Source organism: Eimeria tenella, genomic scaffold, assembly GCF_000499545.2.
Source record: "Eimeria tenella Houghton genomic scaffold, Eth_scaff4, whole genome shotgun sequence".
In the NCBI taxonomy this organism is placed as follows: domain Eukaryota; phylum Apicomplexa; class Conoidasida; order Eucoccidiorida; family Eimeriidae; genus Eimeria; species Eimeria tenella.
The window spans coordinates 320885-339515 of NW_013543334.1; the positions used below are offsets into that span (position 1 = coordinate 320885).

General features: G+C 50.4%; 3 protein-coding genes across 3 annotated transcripts; all 3 read right to left on the bottom strand.

Annotated features, from left to right (window-relative positions):
• Nucleotides 1-512: 512 nt before the first annotated feature.
• Nucleotides 513-2113, bottom strand: ETH_00034670 (uncharacterized protein; the record flags this gene model as incomplete). The annotated part of the gene is made up of 4 exons (XM_013376766.1): nt 513-815; nt 1003-1166; nt 1380-1526; nt 1897-2113. 4 exons carry the CDS (start codon nt 2111-2113, stop codon nt 513-515), a joined length of 831 nt encoding a protein of 276 aa, XP_013232220.1.
• Nucleotides 2114-5157: 3044 nt separating this feature from the next.
• Nucleotides 5158-11668, bottom strand: ETH_00034675 (ubiquitin carboxyl-terminal hydrolase, putative; the record flags this gene model as incomplete). The annotated part of the gene is made up of 13 exons (XM_013376767.1): nt 5158-5866; nt 6184-6410; nt 6845-7084; nt 7349-7576; nt 7761-7969; nt 8103-8204; nt 8418-8670; nt 8808-8987; nt 9458-9610; nt 10125-10209; nt 10450-10568; nt 10785-11190; nt 11382-11668. 13 exons carry the CDS (start codon nt 11666-11668, stop codon nt 5158-5160), a joined length of 3198 nt encoding a protein of 1065 aa, XP_013232221.1.
• Nucleotides 11669-14130: 2462 nt separating this feature from the next.
• Nucleotides 14131-15093, bottom strand: ETH_00034680 (signal recognition particle 14 kDa protein, putative; the record flags this gene model as incomplete). Its single annotated transcript, XM_013376768.1, has 3 exons — nt 14131-14382; nt 14531-14661; nt 14991-15093. 3 exons carry the CDS (start codon nt 15091-15093, stop codon nt 14131-14133), a joined length of 486 nt encoding a protein of 161 aa, XP_013232222.1.
• Nucleotides 15094-18631: the final 3538 nt, after the last annotated feature.

Below are 18631 nucleotides of genomic sequence, written 5' to 3' on the forward strand. Positions count from 1 at the left end.
CGCAGGGGTGTGAGCGAAGCAGTGCACCTACATATTCTGCATCTCGTTTGTAAGTATCTCTAAAGCTGATCAAGAAGTTTGATACCATCAAATAGTCGGCCAACAAGGAGAAAGTATGGCCGATAGCTGCACGGCGCATGAAAGTTGGTGTCAAGCGGTTGATACCTAGCCGAACTGCGACATCCCATGCAAATATGTGAAGCGAAGCGAAAAGCTTGGCGTGCGTAGCTGTGGAGCTCATCAAGAAGCTCAAGAGGCTGGCATGGACAAAAAAATCCAGCTAAATGCTTGCAATCTACACGACCTGCTGTATATACCTCTTGGCGGGGATCGGGAGAAAAACGAACACAAATGCATTTTTCTCTTCCATCCTATCTTCTGGCACATCTTTCTCGTGGGGAAAGATACAGTGATGCTACTTTCCCATCTACAGCGCGACAGCAAGTCCCGATAGTTTGAGATCTACTGGAGTAGTGGGTGCAACACACCATTTCCCCGCTCGTGCGTATAGATTAGCAGCAACCCTTCGCTGGCCTCTGTTCCCTGCGAGCTTGGCTTCTCTTCCTCCTGCAGGGTTCTTGGGCACCAGCTGAGGCGCAGGCGCCATAGGGAGTTTTGCTTGCCGGGTAGACGAAACACTTGCCGCCTTCCGATCTTGCGATTTCCTCAAGCTTTTGCTGGTACTTGCGAATCAGCTCCAGTTCTTCTTGACGAGCAATTTCGGAGGCTCGGGCTTCCCTCTCTTGGATTTCCTTCATACGGCGGACCTCTTCGTCGTAGATCTGCTGCTGCGTTTTGTGCGCATCCTCAAGAAGCTGCAGTAGACACGCAAAGGACAGAAAGGCCAGCTGGAGGGAACCATTTCAGATCTTTGCTGTATGTCTGTAGGCGTCGCTGCCGCTGCACAGGTTTGCAAATATAAGGGCTCTAAGCAAGCCCCTGTTTTTGTGCGTATCTGTCCACTTGACATCCTAGCCATTCTGTTCACGGATATGCTCTCACCCTGTTCCAGTCTTGGATTTGCTTTTGTTGTTCCTCCAGTCCCTGTTGATATACGGCCTGCTGCTTGACATACTGTTCCTGGAACTCTTTCATGGCCTTTGCATAGTTGGCACTTTGCTCTTCTTGGTCAGCGCGCAGCTTCTCCATCCATTCCGCCTGATCGTCTGTGTGGGAAGGAAACCAAAATATGAGAGACAGAGTTTCCAGGGACGTGCGGCGAAATCAGAACATTCGCACCGGAAGCTGTTTCATATGGGCAGCGGTGTACAAAAAGCAAATGCGACGCAACAGTACAGGAACACCAACAGCGGCAAACAAAGATAAATGCAAAGTGTTACCAGGGAAAAAATCACATGCAAAAAACTGGGATCACCTACCAGCGTGAGTGTCAAGTATTTTCTTGAGCCACACTACTGCAAGACTCTTAAAATCGTCCACGTTGAGGTTTGCATCTCCGAAAAGGCGAGTGGTCGCAACCCCAAACTCCGCCAGCTCGTGGCGCACATGAGAAGGATCAAGAGCACCTGCGCAACAAAAGACACAGCAACACCAGCAACTACAGAATTGGAGAGGCATTCAGAGCGTTGTGTTGTGTGGCCACATCCCCACATGAACTCCATAGGAAGAATAATTGCGCCAGTGCTAACCATGCGTGTGCCATATGCATGAATAGATACGGCTTGCGATGTGATACATTCATTCTGTAGGGTTGTGCGCGTGCTTGTGCATGCATTTGATGTGATGTACGCATCATAAATACGACATATAATGTAATCTGTGTAAATGTGTGCAATATGAATAGTAAATATATGTGGGAACTATGGTTCGCCGCGCATAATATAGGATGGGTGGAAAGACCTTTTGCTCCGTAGGCCTTTTGCCCTGTACACTTACCAGACTCTTTGCTAAATCTTGTGACGTACTCAATCAACCCATACTGCATTAGCAGATGACGAATAACGGGCTCGAGAGTAGCGTAGGGAAGCGTCAGAGTGCCCTCGATGTCGTGACAGCTAAAGGCCATCTCTAGCTGCTGCTCCAGGCCGGGGTACAGAGTGTATATTTCACGTTTAATGTTGTGTTTCTCCTGGGTAGTGAGCGACTGACCCATCTTCCGGAGATCTTGAGGGAGGAAAAAGGGAGAGTGCCCTCTTTAAACACTGAAAGCGCACAGTGAGGAAACGAAGTGAAGCCTAGTTCCTAGACGTACGACCCAACAAAGAGAGGTGGCAAAGAACGGGTTGCAACACTATTCATCAGACCGCAACCGTTTGGCTTTGGCCCTTTGTATTTTGCCCGCAGAAGCTTCTTCACAGCACTGCGCATTGGTGGTGTCGGCTGTGGAACAGCTTTTGCAGTTTCCGCCCTCTGTGTGAGACAATTCTAATGAAATCACAATTCTTGGTTCCAGTCTTAACTGAAAAAGGGAGATGAAGAGGGAAAGTCTTCTTGAGCCTCACCAGGTTGAGTGCGGCGAGCTGCTGCGCGTGTTGTCGGGCCCCCGTGGTAGTAGGCTGTAGCTATGGAAGAGGTGTTACTTCTGGTGAAGGTCACAGGGACAAGTACATGAAAAAGATGTTGGATTGCAAGCAGGAAGAAGCACCACAAACAGGTTTTACGCTAGTCAGATATGATCCCGAGACGATGGTAGGCCCGCGCAGCTGTTCTCCAACTGGCTGACTTGAATGTGCACCGGAGAAAGCTTCTTTGGGCGTGAACTGTCAGCAAAAAAGAGGCAGTTGAGACAGCTTGAATTCAGAAGGTATTGCTGCGAAAAGGAAGAGGCCAGAGTGGAAATGCAGAAGCCTATCGTCGGCGCCTCAGCACAGAGAGCCCCTGACCGCTCACCGATGCTGCCGCGGCTAGCCGGTGGTAAACCTCTCTCCCTATCTGTCTCCTGCTGAGCCTCATTACCTCAATTTTGCTACTTTTTTAATTCGTCTATGCACTTAAAGCCAACTGAATCCAATTATACATGTCCTTGTCCGTAGACATACGCCGCACAAGTAAAACGCACTCGCCTGGAGCGCAGCCAGCTGTCGAGTCTTTCAGTCAACCAATCTTGCTGAGAAGCAGTTCCTGTCTCAGTTTCTGCCTACGAGTACCTCCATATATCGGTAAATGTATAAGGAATTGATCCACTAAATTAGTCATTGTTTGAGAATCTGACTTCGCTAGCGTCGTCCCTCCACTGTCCAGTAAACGACTACTGCTGCTAAAGCGTCCCTCCTGCTCCATGCGAAAAATAGATTAGCTCCAGCCGTTATTTGTAACATCTACTACCATTCAAGACCAGCCCAAACTACATTTTGGCGAAAGAAAGACCTAGTAGCCGTCTCAAAACTATACCAGCTGAAACGCGCAATATGCTAGCCCTTACAAATGTATATCCTACGTGAGGCCCCTCGGTACGTTGAAGCAGCTACAACCCAAAGCAAGGAACAAGCACGATAAACAGAAGCAAGGGCCACTGTACATAAACGGACCTGCGCATGTGCCCTTTCATTCAGCTCATGTAAAGAACTTGCTACATCGAAATGCGGATTCTTCTTAACCAAATCTAAACGGCTTTTCTGAAGTAAATTTGAATGAAGCACACGATACAATCCCAACTGGATGAAAACCATGAGATAGTTCTAAACCCTAAGGGAGTTGCGCGAGCCAGCCGGTACGGTGGAATGAGTGTCTTGTATCAAGCCCAGGGTGAAGGGAAACAACCTTGGTCAAAGGTGCTTTTCGAGCAATTAACAATTAAGTACTATCTACGCTGAGTAAGCATTTCGGAAAGCTCTAGAAGCTAAAATAGCAACGAGAGACGTTCAGCCCACTCGCAGTAATCCGGGTAGACGGTTACAAACTTGGAGCAGTACCTCTTGCACAGTTCGGAGTGTAGAGCAGAAGACGGGGTGGATAGATCAAGTGGCATCGTCTGCCAAGCCAGGGGGCGATGGACCGGCGTGCATCACAACAGCGTCACCTCGCAGAGAGGTCCACGTACCTAGCACGCACTTCTTTCCAGTTCTGCCAGTTGTACAGCTGCCCAGTGACGTTGATTGTGTACAGTTACAGTGGATCCCGACTGCCCTCCCTTGGGTCATGTTGATGAACCGGTGACTGTCACAAAGTCCGCCCTTCAACTCCTTATTAATTTGTTGGGTGCTGCCTTCTTTGGTGCGCAGTTGTGCACACTTGAGATTAACACCGGTACTTAACTTAGGCAAGGCAGGAGCAAAACGTACCTCGGCAATTCTCGAGAGCTACGGTGGAAAAACTTTCGAAACTAAATGGGAGCTTTGCGTTAATTGTCTCATCACGCCAGGTAGACGCCGCGCTGGGTGCTACAGCAGCAGCAGCGAACTGTGACAGCAGCAGACCGGAGCGTTTATCACTAAGGCTGTTGGGCGCAATATGAAGAGTTCAGTTCAGTGTGCCTTTCCCTCTTTGTAGGTGGATCACAGCAGCAGCAGCAGTGGGAACGCCACCAGCATGCGCCTTTATGTGGAAAATTTTCCCCTCTGATGCCGCTTGTGCTGCTGGTGCTACTTTTGCTCGAGGTAATACGCGTGGGCACAGCACCTATTCTGAATGGTCAGCAGAATTCGCCAGCATGTTGCAGGGAGGCAGCAGCAGCTACTGCTCTTGCAGCAACTGTGGACAGTAATGGCAACGCAGAAGGCCGTTACCGCAGTATAAAGTAAATTGCTTTTGGGCCGCTACAGCCCGTCGTGCGCCTGCGGTGATGGGGGAAAAATGAAGCAACGATTTGCCAGGCAGGGATGAAACCACACAGACGCAGACACAGAAAAAAGACAAAAAAGTGCCATTGTGCTCTGTCTTGAAAGGGAATGGTGGCAAGCAGCCCAGAGTGAGCAGCTTCTTGCACACAATCCAGCGGTAACGGGAGCTAGGCTCAAGCACGACGAATTCGGCGCATAAGGACAAGAAAACAAGCAACTCGTAAGAAAGAGGCGGGCAGGCAGCGCCGGCAAAAATAGTGAATGAGCTCGAAAAAAGCACTGTTGGCAAGTAGTTATGGCAAACGGACAATTGAAGGCAGAGAAAATGAGACAGGGAAAAGTGACGGGCGACAGGAATGCCAGACACTCATTTCTGATGCATCACAGCCGGCTCTCTTACCATGCTTCAGGCCTCTGTTCAAGTCTCTGTCTGGCCTTCATCTACATCTATCCTCTTGAAAAGGAGAAGATAGGCATGGTCAGTGTTGCAGGTTGGCACCCTGAGCACCTTCTCATCATTATACTGCAGCCAGCAGCTGGGATCTTCCGAACTGCGCACATGGCAAATGTAGTGACCTCCGGAGATGCTGGAACCCAAGTGCGACACAAACGCGGAAAGTCGATAAATTCCAGCGCCGTCCCCTAGACCTCGACGGCACCGTTCCAAAGGAGATAAGCCAGCTATTGCTGCTTCCTCTTCTGCGCTCTCTCGTGCCTCAGTTTCGCGCTCCTCATCTGTGGCAACAGGAGCAGCAGCAGTTGCTGCTGCTGCTGGAAGCACTTCGTCCACAGCCGCGGCAAGATTTTGGCCTTGAGACAACAGCCAGTCAGCAGCACGACCAGAATCAAAGACACCTGATTCCTGCGTTCCTCCTGCTGCACTCAGCTGTCTCCTTGTCGCGAAGAATGCTGCCCTTACACTCCGCTCGTCAAATCCCAAAGCAATCAAATTAGACACAGCTTCTGCATCCGGCTCTTCCCCTGCAGCGCCACACGATATTGTTGCTGAGGAAGAAGGAGGTCGTGTAAGCGGAAGGGGGTCGTTGATGTCAGGGTCATCCAAGTGGCCCATAAGCCACTCCACACAACTTTCAGCAGCAGCGCCCCCAGTGGCCCGAACAGCGCGTCTGCGAAAAAGCCACAGCGATGTGGCCAGTGATGGTAAAAATAGTTCTAAGTATATTGATGTAAAGTAAAGGTGGAAATATGTCAGAAGGACGTAGGAGATGTATGTGTACTTCGGTTTGGTTGCATCCTCCCCATTTCTTCCTACCAATCTACCCCTTCAATGCTGCCTCTGTCTTCTTGATTTTTCGCTTATTTTCGTTCCTTCTCCTTTCCCATCATCTCCGAGTGCCGCCTTTGCCTGTCAGTGCTTATATTCATTTAAATGTGTCTTTGCTGGTTGTCTCTTCTTCCTGCGTGTATCTATGCTATTCCTTACTTGGCAGCATTGCTGGAGAAGCCCATCGATTCCAGCGTAGCGACAACTTCAGCACCTAGTGCATCTTCTGCCGCTGCTGCGGTTTCTCCTGCTATTTCTGCCTCTTCTGAGCTGCTTTCCTGCTGCAGCTGCTGCTGTTGCGTGGACGACGGCTTGTCGGGCAGTTCTTGCTCCTCGGGCTGAAGTCCAAACGCCCGAAGCTCCTCGAAGGAAACCTCCTCAGGAATCTGAAAGAAGCATAACCCTTCATTCCTAGTCAGAGACACAAAACGCTAATCACAAAGAATGTAACCCCAAACACCCAATGTACTATGGAAACAATCGGTGTGAACCATGAACATTCGCTGTATTGCTTGGATCATTTTCCACATAAGTCAAGAACTCCATGTGAAGCAATATTCTCACCACATGCGTAATTTCCACTATCTCTAAACCTTAACTACACACATCGAATTCTCATCGCAAGCACATGAGACCTACACCAGACCCTCAACACTCCAGACGTTCCAAATGTTTCCTGCCCGCCAACCCAGCGCCCCTCTGTCCACCAAAATATTTGTCCGAATACACCTCATTCCGAAATATTACCATAACGCTGGTAAGTCAAGCCGGATATCCACGCGCCGCACCCTGAGTCCTCTGGCCTTGTCCTGCTCCTTACCTGTACTGAGCACTTGAGCTTCTTTGGAATCCACCGGTCGCTGATATAGAAGCGCTTGAGGAAGACAAGCAAATACTCGGGGTAGTTCGTCAAGCGCAACGTCTTCTCAGCATCGCCTTTGCTGCCTGTGGCAGGAGACAGGTAGTCCTGAACTACAGCAGCAGCTGCTGCTGCTCCAATGCAACGCGAAATAGGCACAGAGGGCGCAGCAGCAACAATCTTCTCTTCAGATTCCCCATGCTATGGACAGCGCAACGCATACAAAAAGTCCCAAACTCTCCAGGAACAGACAGCCACTAGTGAAGCAATAAGCCAGTGGCGCGAGGGGACAGGAGCTTAAAGTGGCGCGTAAAGATGTCGACACGAACGACAAAGCGTGAAAAGATAGACGCCACAAAAAAGACAAAAATAAAACAAAATGGTGAAATACTCTGCCCGTGTCACGGAAAAGGAAGCGCCGGGGAGCAAATCTGCTGCTGCCACTGCAATAGCTGCTGTGCGCACTGTCTCCGTCGTGTCGCCGCCCGTGTCTGCCCCCGTTTCTGATTCTGTGGGTGTGCCTTCAGCGCCCTTTCTCCTCTTTTGCTGACGCTGCTGCTGCTGTGCTTGCTGCTGCTCCTGCTGCTCTTCCTGCTGCTGAATATCCACCGGAATTGGCAATGCCAACACCTGCTGTTGGCTGTAGGTATATCGCACCTGGTGGGACTGCAGACACACTAGACGCTGCTCCACCTGCAACATGTAGGCATGCATAGATGCATAACACGCAACAGCAGGAGATGAGGTAGCTACGACAGGCGTGGGGTTATAGGTAAGCCAAAAAAACAGACGCAGCGCAACGACACTGTCAGATTACAAAGTGCAGCAGTAGAATATGCTGCAGTACCCCCTGCACAATAATCATACCGTCACTGACCCCAAAGGAAAAGAGCGAATCCACCGTGCCTCTCCCAGCAGCCTCTTCTGCGGTCTTGAGGGTCTCGTCCGTGACTCCCAGTGCAGAAGCAGCAGCAGTAGCAGCACAGCTATCACCCAGCTGCAGCAGTTGCCTGAGCTGCTGCAGTTGCCTTCTGTCTCCTGCCTCTCGCTCAATGACCCATGACAAGAGTAAGGACAAGAACTCCTCTGAAGCATAAGCAGCAGAACACATCCCAACAGCGAAAATTAGTCTCCTTTTCGCACTTCAGCATCGTCTGCAACAATCGCGACGGAGTCGTCACAGAAAATGTAAGCGGAAGAGCAGAAGAAACGTTCTAACCCGCATCCTGTTGTCTACTGCTAGCAAACTCCGCATGCAAGGAGCCGATAATCGCTCGCAAAGACAAAGGTGAGACCGAGTCGTGAGCCATGTATGGTAGATCTGCAGCAGCAGCCGCAACATCCATGCAGCGCTAACTCTTCACCAGTAGCGGCAGAAACGCATGAAGTGGCAATACCTAAAGCTGAACAGCAAGGTACTCCCGCTTTTCCCCTCCCTGCTCCTTAAGTTGCTGGTGCGCAAGATAAATAACGCTACATTGCAATTTGGCGAGTGCAAAAGCAACTAACACGGAGACCGACAGAGTCAGCGTACCCTCTAGTAGCTGCCTTTCTCCAATTTGCACATCTCGCTGCTGCAGCGTCTTTTGCAAGAGTAGCAGCCCAAGAGCCTTCTGCATGCAAACTCGGCGTGTCTGCAGTGCGACGGCGAGGGCCCCTAGCTGTAAAGAGAGACACTTTGCCGGGCCTCCCGCTGCTGCTGCTACTCCCGGGAGACCCTGGCCGCAAATTAGCGGTTCGTACATTGACAAAAACTTTTCGCGAAAACGTGGAACGCTAAAAAGAGCCTAAACGCACCCACACATGCCGTTTGCTGGGAAGCCGACGTCCTGTACCTCAAGCCCCAAACCAGAAGCCCGGGGTGTTCACAAGAGAGAGTCGTCTTTGCTACCCTACTTGCTTTGCTGTTTCAGCTCCACCTCACCTGGAGCACAGAATTTACATAGCAAGTATTGCCCAGATTTCTCAGGCCCACAGCACCGGCACCCCTCGGCTGCTGCTGCTGCTTCTGCTGCTCCGCCGCAGAGGCAGCAAGGGAAGCCCAATCGTACTTGCAGTTCAGATCTATCGCTAACTCGTTTGTGCTACGCTCTGTCTTCCGAAGCTGCAACAGTGACCATGCAGCAGCGCAAATCCCAAACATGCCCGCGGCAGAACAATAAAGTACAACAGCAGCTGGAGCTGCTGCCCTACCGATGCCAACTGTATCGTGGCAGCTGCAGTAGCTGCTGCTGCTGCTGCTGCAGCTACTGCAGCAGCGACGGCAAGCATCAGTGGCACTAGCTGCTGTTGCACGCATGTTCACATCCGTGTAACGATGGAAAACACCAAAATAGGCAGCCGCAGCACCAGTTAAACCGTAATCATCAGCAGCACGCAAGAACACATCACGAGAAACGCAGTCCTCATGAGGGCAGCAGCAACACCGTATCTGCCACTCGAAGCACGCCATTTCCAGTTACAGCGATAGCATAACCGCCCGCGGCGGCCGCTCCACCACCATAACATGCACCACCAATAGCCCCACAACCAAAAACAGCAGAAGCAGCAGGAACAGCAACAGGGCATGCTGACTTGTTGTGTTTCAATTCCAAATCTGGCAAGATGTTCTGGGAGATTCGGGTCAATTACTGTGCTGTCTTCGTCAGGGGCGTAGGAAAACACGTCAGCAGAGTCCGGAGAAATCGTCCCTAGCTTTACAATGAGGGGATAAATAGAACCTGTTTCCTAAACAGGACAATGCAAGTGCAAAGACACAAACGGTGGCGGGCAGAGGCGCACTGAGTAACGTACAACTAAACGGAAAAGATGCAGTGAATTAATTAATCTATTTGTACACGGATGCACAGTCAAAAAGTGCATGCATTCATGTAGAGGTTAACAAATATGCGAAGTTACACCTTCGCTAAAGAGATACTTGGAAGGGACACATAAAAAGATGTCCTGGGACAGAGAGCACATGAAGAACACAGACCTACGAATGAACCGGTAAACAGAGATAAAGACAGACATGGCGTCTGCAAAACTACAGGTAGAGGAATGCAAAGTGGGAGCAACTGGAAGGGAGTGCAACCAATATAACCAGAAACAAAGAACGGGACAAGCAGAGAGGCTACGGGAGAAGTTAACAGCAACATATGATGCAAACACGGAATGCCACGTCGAACTGTAGCAACGATACAAGAAAACGGTTACCTAGACACCAGAGCAAAATAAGCAACAGCAGCAGCAACAGCAGCACCTTGTAGTGCCTGATGGCGGCTCCCTCTCTCCCGTCAGCACAACCCCCACCAGCTCCATATAGCTTTCGGCCACAGCCAATAAACCTGAATTGAAAGCAACAAGAATGGCAGCACCAGGTACAAACATTAAAAAAAAGGCACGGCTGTTTCACCAGCATAAGCTGCCTCAGCAATAAGAACATCATCCGGAATTGCAGTGCCGGCAGCAAAAGTACACCTAGCAACAGCAATGACTCCAGCGTCAACATCAGCAGCACCAGCCGTCCCACTGATCGTCGCAAGAATAACAGCAGCAACAGCAATTACAGCAATAACGGGACGGACCCATCGGAGAGGTTGAGCCAGAGGTTGGTCGAGGCGCCGCAATCGGCACACTTCCAGTTTGACGGAGAAATCTTCGGCGGGTTCTCGACGACGGGCAAATTGGCGGCGTACTTGCTCGGCTGCACGTATATCTCCAACAAGGGACAGATGAAATGCTTGCATGGAAGCAGCAGCACGAACACATACAGAAAAGATGTTATTTCAACGCTGTGAAATCAGCCTTCGAAAACCAGTGAGGCCAGCTAACACGAGCGGCGAGTTATATATGAATGCCAGCAGCGCGGACGTAGGTCCACCAGCTGCAGCAGAAACAAAAACGACAGCGGCCGCCTTACAAAGACTTCTTCGACCCAAGCCGCAGAAGGAGCTGGATCGGCCACTGCATGCTTCATCTCCGCGAGGTGCTTCGCTGCTGTAGCAACAGCAACAGGTACTTCTGGGTCATCTAGAGATAAGAACGAGAGCTGCTGCAGCAGCTGCTCCTCGTGCTGCTGCAGCAGCTGCAAGTCACTGCGCCACTGCTGATGCTGCTGCTCTTGCGCTTCCTCATCTCCCTCAGCGCGCTTCTGCTGGTGCTTGCTGCTGCTGCTGCTGCCACCGCAGTACAGATTCGCCAGACTCCTTGCAGCAGCAGCAGAAAGTGCTCTTGCTGGGGTGTACACACACAGGCGATACGAAAGTGTCGGCTCTACAGCTGCAAAGTTCCCCGCTGGGTCAATCATGTCGCCATCCGCACTGAACCTGGAACAGGCGCAAAAGCGGCAATAACGGGCAGCAATTGCGGCAGCAACAGCAGCAATGAAAAAAACAGAAGCCGCATCTTACGTCCTACAAAGATAAAATGGAGCGGCAGGAATCCGGACCACTAGTGCCATCAATGGCAGCAATACCAGCAATGGCAGGTGCCGTAGTGTAGTGTCAACGGTACGCACCCGCCCTCCACATCAATGGCCATCTTGGTAGGCTTGCCTTTTCCTGCTGCTGCAGTACTTGTATCTGCTTGTGATGTGTTAGTATGAGCACTGCTCGTGTTATTTGTCTGTGCTTCGGCTTCTTTTCTTCTGTCGTTCGCCGTCGTGGCGTTCAGCTCGTGAACGCTGGAGCTGAGGTGGACATACACCCGAAACCCGCTGAGGGCCGCATCTGCAGGAAGATATTCCAAGGAAACAGACAAATATGTTTTCATATTTATGAAAAGGCCGAAGGGGCCGTGCACCATGTCCAGCCTGAAACACAAATTAACAGTGACAGAGACACAGAACTATGCAAAATAATGAACCACCAAGCAATGCAAATGCAGCTAGAGGCAAACGAGGCACCGCTGGCGCACAGGCGCATAACGTTTATATGAAAAGCTAGAAGGAAACAGGGACTGGCTTGCATACAGCCAACTACAACGATAGAAGCCAGAGTAGGCATAAACGAAAGACACACAGATGGAGATAACCCCACATTGCGAATGACAGCAAGAGCTCAAGCAGTACGACAGCAAACAGTGCCTAAGGTTTGCCTCAGATATTCCGGAAAACAGGGGGAAGCAGAAGGAGAAAACCAGAGTAAGCAGTGCGGCGGCGTCCCACGCAGCTGCTGCCCACGCTGCTACTGCAATTGTTGGAGATTCTGCTGCTAGCTGAGGGAAAATCGCAATTCTCCAGCTAGTGTTCGAGCTTAGCTCTGATTCAAGTGCATCTGTGCTATAAGCACATACGAGTAGTCACTGCATTGTTTGTTTATTCTCCCTGAAGCTCGTGTTGTTCCTGCTGCTATGACGGCTGCTTCCTGCTGCAGCACGGCGAGCGCCGTTGCGCGTGCAGTCCCCTGGGCTATAATGATCTCCATATTCTGTTGCTGATGGCACTCCAGCTGCTACTGCGGTGCAGATGCGCCAGACCTGCTGTTGTTGTTGCTGCTGCTGCCTGTTTATCCGGGGGTGGCGTGTAAAGTCCTGCGGCTGCGTTTTCTACTGCTGATTCTTGATGAGCTGCTGCCGTTGCACACGGTCTGATAGAAGAGCTGAAACTAGCAGCACCACTTCAGCAGCAGCCACAGGCGCAACGCGCGATCCCCAGCATCAACAGCTGCAGCAGCAGCGTGTGTCAGGTTGAGGGGATGACACCTAGGAAGTTCCCACGGGCTTCTCACTGATTAATTTTTTTTGAAAAATTACTTATTACGTTGGGAAGAGGACAGCAGAGACGGTGTGTCCCTGCTACTGGAGATGGTGCTGCACCACCACTGTCGGCTGCAGCAGATTGGGGCCCCCTTAGGTCCCGTATGCCCGTCAGACCGCCTAAAGTAAACGCCCACAGCTACAAGGCAACGCTGAAAACTATATGAAACACAACTTTTGTAAGCCAAACCGCGTGAGCGTTGAACATAGGGCGAATTCATTGTATATCTCGGCCGGCACGCTCTCACCACATTGGGGCTACTGGCCTTAAGAGCAAGATTCACTCCACAAAAAAAACAATTTTGCTCATTGTTCTTTCCACCAAGGGTTTGCAATGCCTTCCTGCAATGCTGGTCACCGATTCTTCTTTGGTCCCCAACAACCCCTCCCTGCCGCTACCTGAGGACTCGGCGCTTATTTGCCGTGCATACGTGCACACAAAAACATAGAAACAATCATCGGCCGGAAAAGGTATTTTTACACAAGCAAAAAATTTCTCCCTCATGCTCGCCCTAGAGTACAGACACCAAACTAGCTCGACCACTTCCGTCGTATCTCTACGGCTCCATGAGACCGACCTAAGTGACCCTACTTGCGTAGTCCACGAGTCTTTAGCAGGTCCCTATATTCCTTTGCCGTGTGCTATTCACGGGCTGCTGCCTGGAAGAGATATATGTCCCCTCGCCACAAAGTTCTGCCCCCTCGCCTCTCTGCATCAACCCACGGACTCCCCTCTACGTCTACCCACTCTCGTTTTGCTCTGTACTACACAAATTCGCTCTCCCCCGGCCCGAATATGCGTTTGCTCCTACTTGCATGCGGCCGACTTTCCTATATGCATACACACCTTAGAATCTACGTGCTGGAGTGCCACACAGTAGCCAGCCAAACACTCAGGCTGTACAGCACGTCTGAGCATATCCATGCAATGGCCGTCCTTCAGCCTTAAGACTAGCAAAAACCAAAATCAACTTTCAGGAAGTTTCCTCTCCCCCAAAAGCCCCATAACTTCGTTAAGTAGCCCGGGCTTTCCAAACGGACGCAGCAGGTTTCGTACTAATCATGTGCACATACATTATACATCCGTACTTGAACTTGTACACGCAACAGCGTAAAACACTAGCCGCTGCCATTAACAATATTTAACAATGAACAATATGCCTATGGGGGGGCCCTCATGCGCGTCAAACGTTTCCCCGGGGGCCCTCCCCGAAGTACCTCGAAGGCCCCTATGAGTCGCCAACAAGAAGAGCACCACAAGGGGCCACTGTAGGCGCTGAACGACCCTTAACAAGCCAAAAAAGCGCTTTTAAAAGGACCAGTATCAGCCCCAAAAGGACTATTGTGCTGCCCACACAGCTGTACAGGAACACTTGCAAACTGGCTTCCGTCGCTGATACTGTTCATTTTGCTGCGAGTCCCGACAACTTTGGCTCTCTAACGCTGCTGTCGCAGCACATCGCCCGTTGCTGGCAAGGCTGCTGCGCCCGTTTCAAGTGGCCCCGCAGTGTTCATGCCTCGCGCTTGCACGAAGCGTTACTCGGCCTGTAATTCTTGTTGTTTCGTTGCTCCCTTAAGGACTGTTGCTGTTTCTGCTCGTCTTGCCGCTGCTCGTGCTGCGAAGACTGTTGCTGCCCTTGCGGGTGTCGTTGCTGTTGCCTACTCTTTTCCATGTTGGGAGGTGCGGGCCTCACTTGATCCATGTGGATACGTGACATCCCCCAAAGACGCTGGCTGAAAGCCAGAGCCCTGTCCCCTTCTACCTGGACGTACGCAGCATAGCCTAACCGTGATACCTGAGTCGTGATTGAAGCCTTCACAGGGCAGGCCATTGGGTTTCTTCAGCCAAGCACGCATCCGCAGGAAGCTGCACTTGGGGGCGTAGGATTAGATGCTATTGGTGGAGCTCACCTGAACAGATATTCTCTTTTTTCCGTCTGTTGCTCTGACGAGACACACTGGAGTAGCTTCGGGCTTCTCTTCACACGTGAGCAGCTTCCTCCGCCTCTTCGCTCCGCGGCTGCCGCCGACCTCGGGAAACGCTGCACAGAGTCGCACGGGTCTGCTTTTTGTGACCACGGTTTGAGGTTTGTACAGACGACTGCCATAACGCAAGACTCTCGGCAAAATCCCCAGACACATATGGCGCATTGTCTAGCTGCGCGCGTCGAACACATCCACAGCTCGAGGCGACAAACTGTACACCTTAAATCCTGAACCCTACACCTCACATCTGTGATGCCACTCCTGCACGCTGCAACCTGTCACGTAGCAAAGATCTCCATGCCACCCAAGTAAGGTGAGCTGGCTTAGGGCTCAGGGTGAGGAGCACATTTAGCAATTCGGGCCATGGGTGTGTGGGTTTTCGTACTTCTCTTGAATGTAATCCATACAGTCCCGCTGTTTTTGCTTCTGCTCTCCTCATAGAGGCGCCGTAGCGCCTCCAAGAATTCTGCCTCTCCAAGCAGCCCCATTACCCTAGTTGGAATGCTGTTTCATTTGCTGCCGCTGCTGTCACGGCGGCTGAGGTTTTTGGAACCGATGGCGTGCCTATGACAGCTTCGACAGGATATCATAAGAGAAGACAACGAAAAGGAGAATTAAATGTGCAAAGCCCCAGTGAGGTGCATGCGTTCCTGTTGGCGCCCAGACCCTAGCGTTGGGCCTTAGACAAGGCGTGATTCTTTGCTAAATTCTTAGCTTCTGTGTGCCTTTCGACAAAAATGCCAAATAAACTTTTGCGCAAATCTCAAGATGGGCAGCAACCACAGGTTTTGGTGCACCATGCATACTATTTGGGCATGCACCCGGGTACCGCGGCAACATGAATTTTCCAGTGCGAATGAGAGCTTGCCCACGCCATTTATCAGAATCTGACACAGTTTAAAGGAAATCTGCCCCAACTGTTAGGGTTATTCAACCCATGAGTTCCATTATTGAGTGCACAGTTTTCAAAGTAGTATGAGTAGGAAAGCACACAGGGTTGACGACCAGTGACATCACCAACCACTGAATGCGATCACCAATCATTGAATACGTATTTTTTACCCTTACGCGTTAGTCCCAAGCGGATGGGTCACTCAATACAGTGCACAGGGTATTTGGAACAGATTTTTGGGTTTTAGGAGGCAGCTGTGGTGCTGCGCTATAGATAAAGCGCCACGAGGCCCTACATCCCACTAGACTTAGCACAGGCAAAGTCGAGTGTAGTTTCAAGTGATTCGGGCATGGCTCATAAATACTGGCCGTCAAGTCGCCGCAACCCAGCAATAAAACGATGAATGATATCTGCCCCAGATCATGGATCAGACCAGAACTGCCCAGGATGCAGGAGGACTTTCATGGGACCATGGAGTTAGTGGAGCATTGCTAAGAGGGATATAGATGTTCCACAATCCCCTTAAGCTCCAATGCCAGTACTTAGGTTTCGACCCTTTGGTAGCCATCCGTTCTCACACCGTAATTTGTGGCTTGATGAGATTGCACTTGCGACCTCTAATTGGGACGAACGTTTTTAATGCTCTCCACGAGATGCGAATGTGCGTCATTAGCGCAGCCGTGTTTACTCGTGAATGCCACTAACGCCTTCTTCAAGGTTTGCAAATAGCTCCCAACATGAAGAATTCCCTTGAGGCACAAGGAAAAAACATTCCCCAAGAAGGTCCGAAAGATAGTGGAGCTGTCGGCACATGAATGCAACATCTTTATTTGCTACAAGCAAATGATACATACTGAAGGAGATGGATCTGCCCAGAGTATTGAGGCTTCGCAACAAGGAAGCGATGTATTGGTGCGATCCCAAAATTCGAGAGAAGCCTTCAGCTACAAGCGGACAGGCGAAACTGGGAATATCTGCCTAGACACAACGCGGCGCCGATCCACTTTGATTGGACTACTTTGTATACACATCAGGGGTTCCAAAAAACACTGAACTGCTAGGGAGACATTACGGGACCCTGCTTATCCTCCCTGTTAGGTGTGAACACTTCTGTAAGCACTGAGAGTCATTTACTGCTTTTTGGCAGCCCTTCTTATAGGACTTCAAAGTTGAGTAGGGGCAGAGGCTGCTTCTACGAGGTGGATCTGCCGCTGCCTCTGGTGCTCGAGCGCTAAACAGCGCGGGCACCAGAGAAAAATGCTGCGGTCCGGATATCTGATGCAAATGCCCTGCCACCAAATTCGTGTTATACCATGGCTAGGAAAGTTTTGACTGCGAAGCAAAAGGCCTATGACGCGAGTGTTGTTGAGACAACCATGGGAAAAACGCCAAGATGCCATGTACTCACCTACGAGGATTACACACAATTGTCATGTAAAGAGGTAGAAGACCATGGCGACCAATATAGATAACACACTGCAAGAATATGATATCTTTCGTGCAGATGTAGGAATTTGACAGCCAGTGTAGTGCACACCACTACTGCTGCGAATACGCTGCTGCCTGCTGTAGTGCACAGGGACTACAATGGGGCTGGTTTGTGTCCTTGAGATGATAGCTAGCTAGCGACCTACAAGGGGTCGCGACACTGCAGGAGGACAGAACCCTCCCAAGGGGATAACAATAAGAAAAGCCGTCTATTAGTTTTAATGAATACACGAAATGTGCGGAAAATGAGTGGGGACTGGGGCTGGCGAAAGCGCCGGTACCAATGCGGACCTCCTCCCATAGGGCCTAGGAGGTGAGCTCCGAGAAGGGGGCGAATCGAAGAGACAGATTTAAAGGACTTTTAGAATTTTCGTATTTTGATGGAATAAGGCTATAGAGACTGACATGGGGCTATACTAGGCGTAGTATGTAGACCTGTAGAGGGGCAGGAGGTAGCGTAGTCGCAGCAGTAGGCGCCGCGCACTACACCTGCCCCCTCGAGTAGGGGCCTATGATAACGGTCTACCTCCGGCACAATTCCTTGAAACAGCAGTCTAAATATCACGAAATACTGTTATTTATAGTTATTTTAAATCCGTTATTTTGAAAATCCCCCCCACTCGGGGTTCTCGTCCGCTAGGCCCTGTGGGGAGGAGACCTGCACCGGTGCCGGTGCTGTCGCCAGCCCCAATCTCCACGTATTTACGGGCAGCATTGATACACTTTAGAGACTGCGTTGGTTCCATGTTCTTGCAGGTAACGAATTATCATTCTGCTTTTCTCCGCTGCTGCTTTCTGGTGTTGGCACCAACTGCTACTTCGTGCTGCTTGCCGCTCTTACACCGTGATTTAAAGATTACTGGACGCATCCGGGATGCTTTTAATGGCATCTTCACCGAAAGCTACTCCTGCGTTGCTGCAGTGGGTTGACATGGAATTTCTTTCGTGGATTCGCGTGCTGTCTGCCCCGCCGTCTCAATGTAGCTCACAAACACATTTTTTCCTTCACTGAACTTCACCATGAAAATTTAGACAGACAAGAACTCGTTGATGATTACGTGACAAATAAGTACGAAAAATCGAAAAGAACGTGGTCGAAAAACCTTGGATGTATTTTTGGGGTCGTTGTAGGAATTTTCACTAGCGACTCTGCACAAGCAATCACTATGAAATTTTACCTTGTGGTTCTTCATAAGTTGCGTGGTCCTGATAAACAAAGTGGACGTGGGCTAGGAACAAAAGATGGCAGCATTCAGTGTTTACGAATTGCCAAAGCAATTATATCTACTTATCTTTGCACCCCGTGTGATGCGTACTACCTGCCGCAACTTGAGTTACGTCTGATGGCTCAGAGAAAAGACAGCATCACATGTACAGCTTGTTCCATCTCATCACAGCAACGAGTGACTTCTTCGCAGTAACTGTCTTAGATTGCTGTTCTTGGTTCGCAGGCTTCAATGGTTCAATAGTTCCAGAAAGTTTTAAAGCGGTTGCCTGATTTGTTTGCTTGCCAGGAAAAGATGAGAGACCAACTCATGCTTCTCATTGCACGTATCGGAGCATTCACAATCCTAGCTTGCTCATGTTAAAGTTAATGCTTGAAAGATCGAAGAATGAAGAGACGCTTGATGAGTTTGCATTTGCAA